A 14,685-nucleotide genomic window follows, 5' to 3' on the forward strand; every position below is an offset into this window, starting at 1 on the left:
TTTTATGCCATGCTGGTCATCATCCTCCCTTTCCCGGTCACAGCCCATAGGAGGCATTAGAGCTGCTTTTATGCCACCATCCCTGGTGCAGACTCCTAGGTGGCAGGAAAGGACCGAGAAACATTCTTTTCCCTTCTGTCTGCCCCATGCCTGAGTGCTGTTCCCCTTTTTTGCATTTGTGAGTGAATTCACAGTCCTATCCTGAGTAACGGAGCTGGCCTCTCTGGGTCTGGGTGAGCCTTCCTTGAGCAGAGTTCAGGGCCTTATACTAAGCTATTTTGCTTCCTACTCCTGAATGGTCTAAATCTTCTGTGAAATAAGAGTAAATTTGTAAGAGGCCCTGCAGGGGCAGGTTAGTTGATTTGGGGACCTGATGCTTACAATTTATGTAGATGTTACAGGTATAGGGTGCTGGGGAATCCTAGAGCAGGGTCATTGTAGTCAGCCTGGGGAAATCAGGAAGGCTTTCTGGAGGAGGTGGCCTTGCACAGCTTTGAAACATGAGTAGGAATTAGCAGGCCAGTGGGAGGAAGGGGCAGTGTTCTGGACAGAGGAATAGCCTTTGTAAGAGCCTGAAGATATGTTTCCACTGTGGGCTGTGAGGAAAGGGCAGGGCCAAACTGTGTTAGAGATTGTGTCTTACCTTGCTGGGAGCCATTAAGGATCTTTAAGCATTGGGAAGGCTGAGATTATTATCCTGCAGCGGAATGGAAGAATGGTTGGAGGTGGGCAAGGCTACAATTGAGGAGCTGACTTAGGCTGTGGCTGAAATTAGCTAGCACAGGCCTGGAGAGGAGAGGACAGTTTGAGAGAAGGTGGGAAGGTAGCAGGACTTGAATGTTTAGGCCGAGGCTGAAGGGGAAGAGTCAGAGGGACTCCCTGAGAGGTGCTGCTCATTGCCAGGGGAGCCCAGAGGAAAGGGCAGATGTGGAGGGGGGAGTGTGATGTACCCAAGCGGAGCGAGCAGCCTGCAGCTGTCTCTGCAGGTCCAGAGCCTGGGGTGAGGTCTGGGCTGGAGATGGAGGTTGGGGGTGGTGTATTGCCAGGGGAGCCCAGAGGAAAGGGCAGATGTGGAGGGGGGAGTGTGATGTACCCAAGCGGAGCGAGCAGCCTGCAGTTGTCTCTGCAGGTCCAGAGCCTGGGGTGAGGTCTGGGCTGGAGATGGAGGTTGGGGGTGGTGGAACCAAGGAGAAGGAGAGGAGAGACCCCCAGGGCAGACTAGCAATTACAACTGAGAAGGCTGTCCAAAAACCAGATGGAGGTCTTGGAGGAAACGGGGAGAAGGAGGGTGGCCCAAAGGAAGGAGTGGTCCAAGTGTGGGGGCCATGGAGGGGTTGGTGAGGTGAGAACCGCCATGGGTTGGTAATCTTAGCAAGTACACTTGTGGGCAGTGGGGGCGATGTCCATTCTAATGGGTTGAGGAGTCAATGAAAGGTAAGAAATTAGAGGCAGAATGTAGTCAACATGTTCTGGAAAGGCTCTGGTGAGAAGGAAGAAGGAGGGCTGACTGAGGGGGCTAGCTAGAGCAAACACAAGGTCAAGGGAGGGTTCGCAGGCCCGTCTAAATGCAGATGGGAAGCAACCAGTAGAGAGGCTGGTGACCGAGCATCCCAATTTGCCCAGGTCTTTCCTGGTTTTAGCACTGAAAGTCAATCCTCACAGTCCTCAGAAAACTGGAAAACTGGGAGGGTTGGTCTCCCCCCTAGAGAAAGGTTACAGTATAGAAGAGCGGGGAGGGAGGATGGCTGGAGGGGGACATCCCTGGCAAAGACTGGTCAGGTGCAGAGAAGTTTGCAGGATGGCCTCTACTGTCCCTGTGAAGGGGCTAGTTCATCAGGTCAGAGGGAGTGGAATGGGAAAGGGGTGGCAGGGCGGGTTTGAGGAGAGCAGAGAAGTATGCTGTGGAGTGCTGGATGCAGCTGCCTGTGACCTTGACAGTGTAGGGGCAGCCACCATCAAGTGGTGGGTTTTCTGTCCAGCAGACCTGAGGCTCCGCTGAGAAGGTGGCCTCACCTTTGACTTGTGCTACCCTTCTGTCCCATAACCCATCTCCTGTATGTCTTTACAGTCCCCACCCCGTAAAGCCCCTCAGTACCACCTCCGTGGAGGGCAGCCCCGACAGGAAGCAGCCCCGCTCCAGTCTGAGCACAGCCCTGAGCAGTGGGCTGGAGAAGCTGAAAACAGTCACATCTGGCAGCATCCAACCTGTGGCTCTGGCACCCCAGATTGGCCAGACCGTGGACACCAAGAGGCTGAAGGTGAGGCCCAGCAGAGTGCCAGGGGCATATGACAGATAGGTGTTGCTGTGGGGTGAGGTCAGGAGTCACAGGGCAGGGTGCTGGGGAGAGCAAAGCAGGCTGGGTCCTCTGTGCCAGAGTCCTGAAGCCAGTTAGGCTGCCTCTGGCACTGGAGACAGAGGCAGCTCCAGGGGCCTGTGGTAGTGAAACTGGGGTGTTGGGGAGCAGGTAGGCCTGGGGCTGCCCTGCTCACTCTCATTCTGTCTGGCCTCAGGACTCAGCTGGGCTGGACCAGTCGGCCAAGTACTACCACCTGACCCACGACGAGCTCATTGGTCTGCTCCTGCAGCGGGAGCGGGAGCTGAGCCAGCGTGACGAGCACGTGCAGGAGCTAGAGAGCTACATCGACCGGCTGCTGGTGCGCATCATGGAGACCTCACCCACACTGCTGCAGATCCCCCCCAGTCCCCCCAAGTAGTCCTCCTCACCCCAGCCCCAGGGGGTTGGCATGGACCTGCTGCTTAGACAGGGCTCGTGCCCACCCACCCTCCCTCCTACCGAACTCATTCTCACTTGGGCAGGGCGCAGTCTGTCCTCTGTGGTGCTCCTTGCCCCCCTCTCTCCTGCCTTTCCTGAGGCTGCTGGAAGTGGGCCCTTTGGGCTCCCACTGGAGGCATCAGGTTCCATGTGCAACTTGCGTGTCTTTGTGAGACCTGAGTCTTTCCTACCTGTCTGTTTTCATACCCCTTAGCTTTGGGGGCTCCAGGGAATTGGAACACGGAATTTAACTCTCAAGACAGGGTAGGGATGAGCTGCAGGTTGATGTGGTACCTGGGGTGAGACTGGTTGCTAGCACATGCTTTATTGTTCCCCAAGGATGGGCAGCCATTTCTTCCCATGGCCAAACCCCCATCCTCTTTGTTTCCCTCCAGCCCCTGGAGGGGCTCCTCGTATTACTGAGACTAGGACAGGGACCAAGCAGCCCTTTTGTCTGTGAGTTATGGGCAAGCAGGGCGCCTACTCCTCAGCCTCACACCCATCCATCCCCCTGAGGGCAAGGAGCCTGTGTGGTCTAGTCCAGTCTCTGCCGTGTCTTGAGTCTGTTTTCATCTTATGCAGTGTGAACGGAGGTGGATGATGTCTGCTCTCCAGGCTGCTCCCTGCCATCCCCCACCCCACTGACCTTTCCACTGAGTGTCAAGTGTGAATGTGGGGAGGTGAGGGGTGGGTGGGGGGAGAGCTCCTGTTTGCTCTTTGAGTTCTCACCCACCTCCAATGTGTGGACCCCTCCAGGTCGGGACTTTGGGCTACTTGTGTGTTTGAGATCAGCCTCCATGTCTGTTCGTGTTGCCTGTCCAGATGCCAAACTCTGTGCCTCCACAGGGTTTGAACTTTTGGAAACCAATTAAAATGTGGGGACTTTGGGCTACTTGTGTGTTTGAGATCAGCCTCCATGTCTGTTCGTGTTGCTTGTCCAGATGCCAAACTCTGTGCCTCCACAGGGTTTGAACTTTTGGAAACCAATTAAAATGTGCCTTTTGTGGGTGGGGTCAAGAGCCTCTGGCTGTAAGACCTTTCCCCCTGTGTGGCGTCCCTCTGCATTCTGTTGAGCACATGGGGATGGTTCTGTCAGGGCCTTGGGAATGGTAATGGAGGGTGGGGGCAGCCCTGCTGCTCTTCCCCTCCCTTAGCATTAATCTCAGTTAAGGGTTGGGCCAAGCTGATGTTACCAAAACCTTCCTGCCATCTTCCCCTCCTCCCTCAACCCCAGTTGGAGGCTCCTAGGTTAAAAACTACTGGTGGGCAGGTAGGGGTGGCGCTGCCTTGCTCACTGTCATTCTGTCTGGCCTTAGGACTCAGCTGTGTTGGACCAGTCAGCTGGACTGGAAGTGGGAGGTCCCACTATGCCTTTGGGAAACACCTATACTTAGGAAAAAGGCTTTGTTGCCCTCCCATCCACCCACTAAGCTGCTCTCTCAGCCTGTCCCTTCTGCTCCATGGCCTTGTCTGGCTTGGCTGCAGTGCACTTTGAAATGAAGTGTCTGTCCTTTGGCCCAGCCACTGGTTTGCTTGTAGAAAACACAGCAGGCTTCCCTATGGCATCTGTAGGGAGCCTTTGTTGGCTTGGGCATCCTTGTGTTAACAAAAGTTGGGGGGTGAGGATGTGCTGAAGGAGGATACTTTTGGCTCAGGAAGGAGACAGGACCTCTTCTGGGACCACCTCTTTGTGAGAGCCTGTAGGCTCTCTTGGAAGGCCTCAGGAGGAGCTGTGTGGGTGATGATACCTGTCTTCTGCCAGGATGGAGTAGAGGAGCCTACATGTGGGGGAAAGCCCCTGTGAAGTTACCAACCTTAAAGTCTACTCGTCAAAGCTGAGAAAAGTTTCCACAGGTGCCCAGAACTTCAGTCGTTTTCTGGGGATCATTGGGGTTGGAGAGGTATCTCTTCTGAGAGAGGGGATCACTCCCCTACTAGGTGTTCATTGGGGTTCTGTTCCCAGTCCTGGCCCTGATCTTCCACTCATCCTTGATTACGGGCCTGCCAAATGCCCAGAGCAGGGATGTCTTTGGAGGAATGTTTGGATTGAAGCCCAAGGTTCTTGTTTGATGTTTCTGCTCCCGGCAATGAGTTGGAGGAGAGCTGCAGGAGGGGTGGGCAGGGAGCAGGCACAGGTCTGCTTTGCTGTTTGTCTTCCTAGTTGTAACTCCCGTTTATAATGAGCTTGTTCTTCATGTTTTGAGCACTTTATGAAGAATAAAAAGTTCACGTACTGCAGGTGGCTCTGTTGTGTTCCTGATTTGGAAATAGTATGTGAAGGAGGCTGCCTGTGGGAGAAAGTGGCTTTCAATCAAGGTTGATGGAATTCTCGGGTGACACTCTTCCTGTCCCTGTCCCAACATCAGTGTTGCCTGGTGGTCTGGACTCAGTCTTTTCTCACTCCCAGGATACCCACATTATTGGGCACCTGTTATGGGCACATTTATTGGGTACTGTGGGGGAACACAGAGGGTAAAACACAGAGGTCTAGTAGGGGAAGATAAGATACAAATTGTTCCTCATGGCTAGCTGAATCTCCAGCTTTAGGAAAAGTCTGTTTCTTGTGGCTCAACCATTAGTGGATGAGGAACTCTGCTACAGCTGATGCAGTGTTCAGAAAGACTTGGACAGGCTCAAACCAACACTGCACCTCACCGTGAGACCGAAGAGACCCAAAGTGGGGTTCCCTAGGGTCAAGACCAAGTGAAACAGGCAGCCCCCCCTTCCTTCCCCAGTTGGCTCATTGACCAGATAATTCAGCTGGGAATCTTCAGCTATTCCACTTCACAGGTGTGTTTATTATCTATGAATGTGCTTGCTCTGCAATCTGCGGTACTCCCCCTTACCCAAAGTTCTTGTAGCTGGTGCTTGATAAATACTATGAACTCCCCCCTGCCCCGCTCCCTTCTCTTCCTCCCAGAAATTAGGCCCTGGAGGATCTTCCTTAGTTAGGATCAAGGAAGTGGAGTCTGCAAGGGCTTTTAAGCTCTCCACTGTTTAGTTCACAGCCAACAGATGAGGGTACTTCAAAAAGTTCGTGGAAAAGTGGAATTAAAATATAAATCTTTCCATGAACTTTTGAAGAACCGTTGTATCTTATTTGAGTTCCTACGGTGAGCCCTCCTATGCCTGCCACTGTGGACTTAGCAGTGAATCAAAAGGTCACAGCCCCTGCCCAGTATACTTTACAGTAGAAAAGACCATAATATAATTATTTAATTATAAATGCAAAGGCAAAAAAAGAAAAGTGCTGGGTGGTATAGGAGCATGTAGCGGTTTGTGGAAGTAGGGTGACAGATCGGGAAATGCAGTGTTTAGGTTGAGGCCAGAAAGAGCCAGCATCAGGCGAAGATAAAGTCTTCTGGTTACAGAATGTTCAAGGGCCTGGGGCGGCCAGTGCCTAGCAAGCTCCAGGCACTGAATGTCAGGGAGGCTGGAGAGCACAGGGCGAGGAGACAGGGTGGCGACAGAAGAAACTGCGTGAAGGTGCCGCAGTGCAATTCCTTGCAGAAAGCATAGATTAACGCTACTTCGCCTGGAGTCGTTGCCCATCTGGTCCCGGGTCGGGCCCGCTTGAGAAGGGCTCTTCTCCTGGGCTGCCGCTGTAGGAGCGATGCCTACGGCAGCAACTCAAACTTCTGGGGGCAGGTAAGCAGTGACGGGTCGCCCTGTGGCCTCCTGTTGCGACCTCAGAGTTGTGCGTGCACATCCTTCTCGGACTGTCGACCTCTGCAACACTGGTGGCGAGACCGAGACCGGGTGTGTGCGGGTGCAACTCTCCGCAGTCTGGGGTTGTCAAGCTTCGTGGCGAGAAAAACTACACTCCCCACAAGACCTTGCGCTTCCTGTTCGCTGCGGTTGCTTATGGCCAATCGGGAGAGGCAGCTGTGGCGGGGGCCGAGGAGGGACATTTTAAAAGGGCCGGAGATTGCGGGCGTCAGTGGCCATGGCGGATACAGCGACTACAGCATCGGCGGCGGCGGCTAGTACCGCGAATGCCTCGACCGATGCACCTCCTTTCCAGCTGGGCAAACCCCGCTTCCAGCAGGTGAGGACATTGCTGTGGCCTGTGGGCCGGCGGGTAGCACAGGGAGGGCAAGCAAACTCCTCTCCAAAGTCCCCTTCAGCCCCAGGTCTCCGACCTGCGGCCACCGCATCCTGCAGCTAGTGCCTCGGAGACCTCGGCCACAGCCGCCCCTTTCCCATTGGTCAGTGGGGCGGGCGAGGACTCCCTCCTTGGCTCTCTATTGGCCGTTGGCGCCATCACTCCCCATCTGCCCGCGCCCTCCAGCCTTTCCCTCCCTAGACGTTCTGTGATTGGCCACCGCCGGCCGCCGGGGCTCCGGGGCTCCCGGGCTCCCGGGTCCGAGCAGCTCTTGTGGAGTCGCTCTGGGCTGTGCAGCCGCCGCTCCGGACGCGAAGTTCGAGCCAGGCCGTGGATGAGAAGTTGGTGCGCCCGGATGTCTTCTAACTTTTTCCCCGGGTGGGGACTGGCATTTCTTCCGAGCTGCTGGCGGAGCCGCCGGAGCGTCCACGTTCCGCGGTCACGTTCCCAGCCCTCGACCCCAGGCGGGTTCCGCGTTGCGCGGCGGGGTAGGGCCACGTGCCGAGGGGTGCGGCCGAAGGGCGACCCCGGACCCCCGGCTGAGGATTCGCTGACGCAGCGAGTCGGCCGGCAGGTGCCCTGCGGAGATGGAGCTAGGACGTGCGGGGAGAGCCGGGGTGAGGAGGAAATGCTGTGTCATCCCCGGGGGCCACCGCCCCTCGGAACGTTGCGGCCCCGGGAGCCCTCCCACCTCCTCCCTCGCTGCGCCCTCCGCGAGGGTCTACCGCACCCGGGTCTCGGAGCCAACGAGCGCTCGGCTCTGTCCAGACCTGCACGGGCTATTCGGGGCACGGTGACGGTGGTCCTTTTCCTCCGGGACCCCCGCCTGGGCATCGCTAACTCGGCCCTTGGCCACGGAGACGGGAATAGAACCCGCAGCTTAGACGGGGTCTTGCCAGGCCTGGGGGCCGGGAGTCTGGAAGGGGCTGTTCCCACGCCGCGGACCTTCGGGTCCCCGCTGCCTCCAGCGCTGAAGAAATGGACTTTATTAGCAAAAAGTCAACGAGACTCCAGACTCCCGGACGAAGTGAACCGGGGCTTGCCGGGGGTGGGTGGATGAGGGATGGGGGTGACAGCGGAGGCGGCCAGAAAGAACTTTTCAGGAAGAAAAGAATTTGTACAAAGGTCGGTGCAGTGGCTTTTTTTTTTTTTTTTTTTTTTCTGTCGTGGTGGTGGAATGGGGACTGGGTTCCAGCAAGGGGTGCTCTGAGCTTCGCTGATAATTAAGGAGCTGAGTTCCAGAGACTTCCGAGAGAATGTCCCCGATGTTTTTAAACAGGACTTTAATTCCTTTTAAAAATAGACCATCTCAGTATGTAGGTATCTGAGGTGAGACTGGCATCTTCCTACCAGTGTAGGATGCTACCTAGGGCAAGACTATCAGGGATGCTTCTGCCTGGACTTGAGTGACCCTTCAATACCTGGCCTCCTACCCCCAACCCCATCCTCCATCCCCGCTCCGCTCGCGCGCGGACTCTCTCTCTCTCTCTCTCTCTCTCTCTCTCTCTCTCTCTCTCTCTCTCTCTCTCTCCCCCCCCCCCCCTCTCTCTCCCCTCATCCTTCAAGGCAGTCAGGCCTGCCTCCTCTGGAAAACACCTGCTGTCTTCTCTAGTGCCATTACCTCTCTGATCAGGTCGCTGACTCCCTCCTGCATGGCTCTTTGGCCACCCCAAATGGGATCCTCGTAGCTCAACCTTTCCATACAATCTGCCCCGTGGTCTCCTAACTGTGTGCTGCGTGGTAGGTCGTTCTCCTCAAACCCTGTATAGGCCTTTTGAGAGAAGGGACTGATGTCTCAGTTTTACCCTGACACCGAGTTAGGCTAATAAGCTGAGTAAAGATTTGTGGGGTTTTTTTTTTGTTGTTTATTTTTTTCCTGGTGTCTGTTTTGTGTGTGTGGCACTTGGGACATTCAGTCACCCAACAGACATTTATTGAGTACCTCCTAGTGGCTTTGATAACTGAGCCCTTTTGATAACACCAAGGTCCAGGCTTCAATCCTTGTATTGGCCAGCCACTAAAAAAAGAAAAACAAAAAACAACTGCAGGAGCCATAGATGTGCATTTGAGGCTACTCCATTCCTGCAGCCATTGCTGGTACCCCTTTTTGGCACTACTCTTGAAGGCAGTAAAGGTGTGTGTTGTATTTGCTGTTGAGGCTCCCTTCCTCCAGCATAGTGACCTGCATAAAGCACAGTACATGTGATTCATCCATGTTAACGAACTTTAATCCAGAGCCGCTCCTCCCACACCACTCCCTGCCTCTGCAGGCAGCCTAATTTGCCACGCAATTGCTGGAGTCAGATATCTGGGAGTCACCTATATATTTCTGTTTCTCTCCCTTCACCCTCTAAGTACAACCAGGCTGCCAGTAATCTCACCTCTTAAACAGCTCTCATATCCATCCATCTCCTCTGCCAGAATCCTAGACCAAGCCCCTATCCTCTGTTTCGTGGGCCACTGCAGAAGCCTCCAGACAGGTCTCCCTGCTTCCACAAGGGCCTTCTTCCAATCCAATGCAGGTCTGATCCAGTGACTCCCCAGCCCCCTACACACTTAAATATCCTCCAGTGGCTTCCCCTACTTCTGAGGTAAAGACCTCACTTCTGGAGAGGCCCCAAAGATCTGCATGGCCCACCTTTGCTGACTTTTTCTTTGAATTGCACCACTCAGTCATCCATCTCACCCTCCTTCCCACCACACTTGCTGCTCTTCAGCCTGTGAACCTACTGTCTTCCCTCCCACCTCTACCCCATCTGCCTGGAACATCACCTTTTCCTATGCCCCCAACTCTTATCACCACTCTTCTTCATTCCTGATGTGTCCATGAAGCATCACTTCCTTGGGGAAGCCTCCTCCCACCTCTCAGTTGAGTTTGTGACTGTGCTTCCCTACTGCAAAGCACCCATATCAGTGTATACATTGATTTGGAGTAATTATTTTATTGCCATCTGTCTCCCCCTTTTGACTATAGGCTCCATGGAAGCAGGAACTGTGCCTGCCTTCACTCCCTGTTGGCTTTCCAGGGCTCAGCACCTGGAAAGTACCTGGCACTTAAGAGGTGCTTAATAAGGATTTGTTGAATAAATGAATATGCTGCAGACACTTCAGTAGGTCTTTGTGGACTTAAATTGATTTACAAAGTTGTGATTGGAGAGGTGGGCCAACTTTTCTTCCAGTTGTCCCTTAGGGATCTTGTAAAATTGCAACCAAGTGAGATTGTGTTTGACAGCGTAAGATTCTTCAGCCCCAAGACACCCCAGAGTGGGTGGTCTCTAAGGAGGTGAGTCAAAAGGCACAGAGGTCTGCCATGTATGTATTGGGTCCACAGGCTCTTTCAGGGCCCAGCCCATATCTCTATCTGGGTCCTGTCTTCAGTGTTTGGCATGCAATAGGTGTCCAGTGAAGGCTCATAGCGTCCTGTGCTGGCCTGACAGAAGCCTGCTTCGGGGTGGTTCATAATACAGGGGGCATTCCCAGAGCCCCACACCTGAGGCACCGCTCTTGTCCCCCAACTAATCTCCCACTTTCTGCAGGACTAGGCACCAGTGTCTTTCCTTACTCCCTGGAGTCACCCCTGAACTCCTCTTCTTTTCCTCCCTAAAGGTTCTCCCCATGCAAGAGGGCAGGGGGAAGAAGAACACTGAGCAGGGTCAGAGGGTGGAGAAAGGGTGATGGGCTTTGGTCTGTGACCATTTTTCTGCCCATAAGATGATGACAACAGCTAAGCCTTGTTCCAAACTTTTTGCATATTGACTTAATTTTTCACAACAACCATACGAGGGAGGTACAGTGATCTCCAGTTTGTAGGTGAGAAAATGACAGCACACAAACAGGTTAACTTGCTAGGAAGTCTAGCTTCAGAGTCCATGTTTGTATATTGTCAATTTTTTAATTTTGGCGGTTTTCAAACATACAAAAGTGGAGACAGTCATCCGAACCCTTACACCCCCATCACTCAGCTTCAACAGTTACCAACTTCAGGCCAGGCTTGTTTCATCTCTACACCCCCCACCCCCAACCAATGAATTATTTTAAAGCAATGCCCAAACATCCCATCATTTCATTTTACCTACTAGGTATCTAAAAAATAAGGACTGTTTTGGTTAGTTGGTTTTTTTTGTTTGTTTTTAACTTCTCAATATACATTGTATTTGATTTTCGTATCTCTTTACCTGTTCCTCTTTTCCCCTTCCCCCTCTCCCCTCCCCCTCTAACTACATCATATCTGTTTAGTTTTTTTTTTTAAACAAACTTTGTTCTGGCATATAACTTTAGATTTATAGAAGTTAAACAGACAACAGAGAATTTCTACATAACTCTCACCCAGTGTCCCCTAATATTATTATCTCACATTAACATCATACATTTGTCAAAACTAAAAAAACAACATTGGTACTTTACTATTGACTACACTCCTGACTTAACTGGATTTCACTATTTTTTACATTAATTTCCCCTTTCTATTCCAGAATCCCATCAAGAAATGCATTACATTTAAGTATCATGTCTTCTTAGTCTCCTCTGGGCTATGACAGTTTCTCAGACTTTCCTTGCTTTTGATGACCTTGACAATTTTGGGAGGTACTGGTAGGATATTTTGTAGAATGTCCTTCAGTTTGGGTTTGCCTAATGTCTTTCTCATGGATGGACTGGGTGATGGGTTTGGAGAAAAATATCTGAAAGGTGAAGTGCCTTCCTCCCGTCATATCAGTGGGGTTTTTTGATTTGTTTGAACATAACCACTGTTTTAGTTTGTTTCTGTTGCATATAACACAATACATGGAAGTGGGTGATTTATAAAGAAAACACAATTTATTGCTTACAGTTTCAGAGGCTGGGAAATCCAAAGTCCAGGGAACACAGCTAGTGAGGGCCTTGGTGGTGGTGACAGTGACCCAGGGATCTCACATAGCAGAAAATGGCAGAGCAGGGAGAGCAACATACTCTTCATGTTCCCCTTTTAAAGCCCCCAGAACCAAGCCCCTGACCAACATTATTAATCCATTCACTAGGGCATGGTCCTGCAATCTAATCACTTCTTCAAGGCCCCATTTTTTTTTTTTTTCCTTTTTGTCTTTTTTCGTGTCCGGCAACGGATCGCAACCCTCAGTGTTGCGCCCATGCCGGACCGGGACCGTCAACGGGATCGCAACCCTTGGTGTTGCGCCCGCACCCCACTCAGCCAGCGAGCGGGAACCGGTCTGTATGTGGGATCCGAACCCTTGGCGGGAGTGCCGCCGCGCTCCCAAGCGGCGCAGTGCAGCAGAGCGCCACCCGGCCCGCCCCTCGGTCTTTTCTTTTTTTTTTTTTTTTTCCTTTTTGTCTTTTTTCGTGTCCGGCAACGGATCGCAACCCTCAGTGTTGCGCCCATGCCGGACCGGGACCGTCAACGGGATCGCAACCCTTGGTGTTGCGCCCGCACCCCACTCAGCCAGCGAGCGGGAACCGGTCTGTATGTGGGATCCGAACCCTTGGCGGGAGTGCCGCCGCGCTCCCAAGCGGTGCAGTGTAGCAGTGCGCCACCGGGCCGGCCCTAAGTGTTTTTCTTTTTTTTTTTTGTGGCTGGCTGGCCCAGGGATTGAACCCTGGACCTTCGTGTTATCGGCACCATGCTCTAACCAACTGAGCTAACAAGCCAGGTTCAAGGCCCCATTTTTCAATTACCATAATAGGATTTCCCACCCTCAACAGTTACAGTGCAGATTATACCTCAATGAGGTTGGGGGCACATCTGATCTATAGTATTGAAAATTGGTACCAGAGAAGTACGGTGTTGCTTTTAACAAATACTTGAAAATGTAGAAACAGCTTTGAAACTGGGTATTGAGAGGTGGATGAATTTGGAGGAATAGGCCAGAAAAAGCCTAGATGCTGGTGAAAGTTTAGAAGACAAGAAAGCCAGGGAAAGTTTGGAATGTTTTAGAGACTGGTTAAATGGTGGCAACCAGAATGCTGATAGAAATATAGACTGTAAAGACCATTCTCAAGTGGTTTCAGATGTAAATGAGAAGGGACTTACTGGAAACTGGGGCAAAGATCACCCTTGCTGTGAACTGGCAAGGAACTTGGCTACATTCTGTTCATGTCCCAAAATTCTATGGAATGTGGAACTTCAAGGTGCTGACCCCCAGGGTATTTGGTGGAAGAAAGTTCTAAGCAGCAAAGCATTCAGGAAGCTGCATTGCTACTTGTAACAATCTACACTGAGTTATGGTGGCAAAGGCATGACATAAAGCCAGAGTGTAAAGATTTAGAAAATTTTCAGCCTGGCCATGTGGTAGAGAAGCAGAGAGCATTTTCAGGAGAAAAATGCAATGATGCTAAGATTAGTACAAAAGAAAGGGATTATCAAGAGAAGGGGGAAAAGGCCCTGAAGACATTGTAGAAGCCTCTGGGGCCAACCCTTCCCTTTCAGGCCCAAAGGCCTAGGGAGACAGAATGGTCTTGGGGAACAGGCCTGAGGCACCCTCCACAGGCTCGCTGCTCAGGGCCACCTCAGGATGCTGCTTCCTGCACCCCTGCTGCTCCAGCCTTGGCTAAATTGGACCCAGGCCTGGCTGGACCTGCAGCTTTAAAAGATACAAGCCAAAAATTGTGGCAGCATCCACATGGTGTTAGGTCTGCAAGCTCTCAGAATGCTAGAGCTGTGAAAGCTTGGGAACTTCCACCCTGATTTCAAAGGGTATGTGGAAAAGTTGGGGCCCAGGAAGAGATCTGTCACAGGGGCGGAGTCACTGCATAGAGCCTTCACTAGAGCAATGCTGAGCAGAAATGTGGGCTCAGAGTTGCAGTAGAGAAAGCCCATCAGTGCCATGCCTAGTGGAGCCATGAGAGCGGGACTGCCATGGAGACCCCAGAATTATGGAGCTACCAGAGTGGAATGCCAGCCTGCAAGAGCTAAAGCATCATCTGAGACCAGGAAAGCCACCAAAGCAGAGCTTCTTGAGGATTTGGGGACCTAACCCCTGCACCAGTGTGCACAGGATGTCGAACACAGAGTCAAGGTACATGATTCAACAGCTTTGAGATTTAATGCCTGCCCTACTGAGTTATGGACTTGTTTAGGACCTGTTACCCCTTTCTTTTGGCCTCTTTCTCCTTTTTTGAATGGGAATATGTACCCTATGCTTGTCCCACCATCGTATCTTGGAAGTAAATATCATGTTTGATTTCACAGATGGGACTTTGAACTTTGGACCTTTGAGTTGAAACATGTTAAGACTTTGGGGATGAAATGAATGTATTTGTGTGTGAAAAGGACATGAGTTTGGGGGGGTCGGGGCAGAATGCTGTAGATTGGATGCCCCTCCAACCTCACTGAGGCTTAATCCCCACTGTAACTGTTGAGAGTGAGAAATCCTATCACGGTAATTGAAAGGTGGGGCCTTGAAGAGGATTATATTGTAGGACCATGCCCTAGAGAATGGATTAATAATAGGGGTCAGGGGTGTGGTTCTGAGCGCTTTAAAAGGAAGAGTCTGTTGCTGTCTCTGCTCTGTCATTTTCTGCCATGTGATACTTTGTGTCACCGAAATCACCACCAGAGGAAGCTCTCACCAGTTGTGTTCCTGGATTTTGACTTCCCAGTCTCTGAAACTGTAAGCAAAAAATTTTGTTTTCTTTATAAATTACCCAGTTCCATGTATTTTGTTATAAGCAACAGAAACGGACTATTACAGCAGGTGATTCAGTGTGCAGCTTGGTGAGGACTACTGGGCTGGTCCAGTCTTTCTGCTTTTGGGTTAAAGGTTCAGTGAGTATTTTATTCCTAATGCCTTAGAGCAGTAATTTAGGGGGCTGTCA

At 51.8% G+C, this 14,685-nt stretch overlaps 2 protein-coding genes across 2 annotated transcripts in view; both read left to right on the forward strand.

Annotated features, from left to right (window-relative positions):
* RAB11FIP5 (RAB11 family interacting protein 5 (class I)) overlaps positions 1-2,737 on the forward strand; it is a gene marked incomplete at its 5' end in the record, with an annotated part of 34,678 nt that extends 31,941 nt beyond the window's left edge. Inside the window, 2 exons of the mRNA XM_008583258.1 lie at positions 2,069-2,258; positions 2,512-2,737. Of these exons, the coding sequence (XP_008581480.1) occupies positions 2,069-2,258; positions 2,512-2,715 (394 nt within the window). The remainder of the gene's footprint in view (positions 1-2,068; positions 2,259-2,511) is intronic.
* Positions 2,738-6,720: 3,983 nt separating this feature from the next.
* Positions 6,721-14,685, forward strand: part of SFXN5 (sideroflexin 5) — a 126,201-nt gene continuing 118,236 nt past the window's right edge. The window contains exon 1 of the mRNA XM_008583256.1: positions 6,721-6,822. Within this exon, the coding sequence (XP_008581478.1) occupies positions 6,721-6,822 (102 nt within the window). The remainder of the gene's footprint in view (positions 6,823-14,685) is intronic.

The sequence above is a fragment of the Galeopterus variegatus genome, unplaced genomic scaffold, assembly GCF_000696425.1.
Source record: "Galeopterus variegatus unplaced genomic scaffold, G_variegatus-3.0.2 Scaffold2875, whole genome shotgun sequence".
Lineage (NCBI taxonomy): Eukaryota > Metazoa > Chordata > Mammalia > Dermoptera > Cynocephalidae > Galeopterus > Galeopterus variegatus.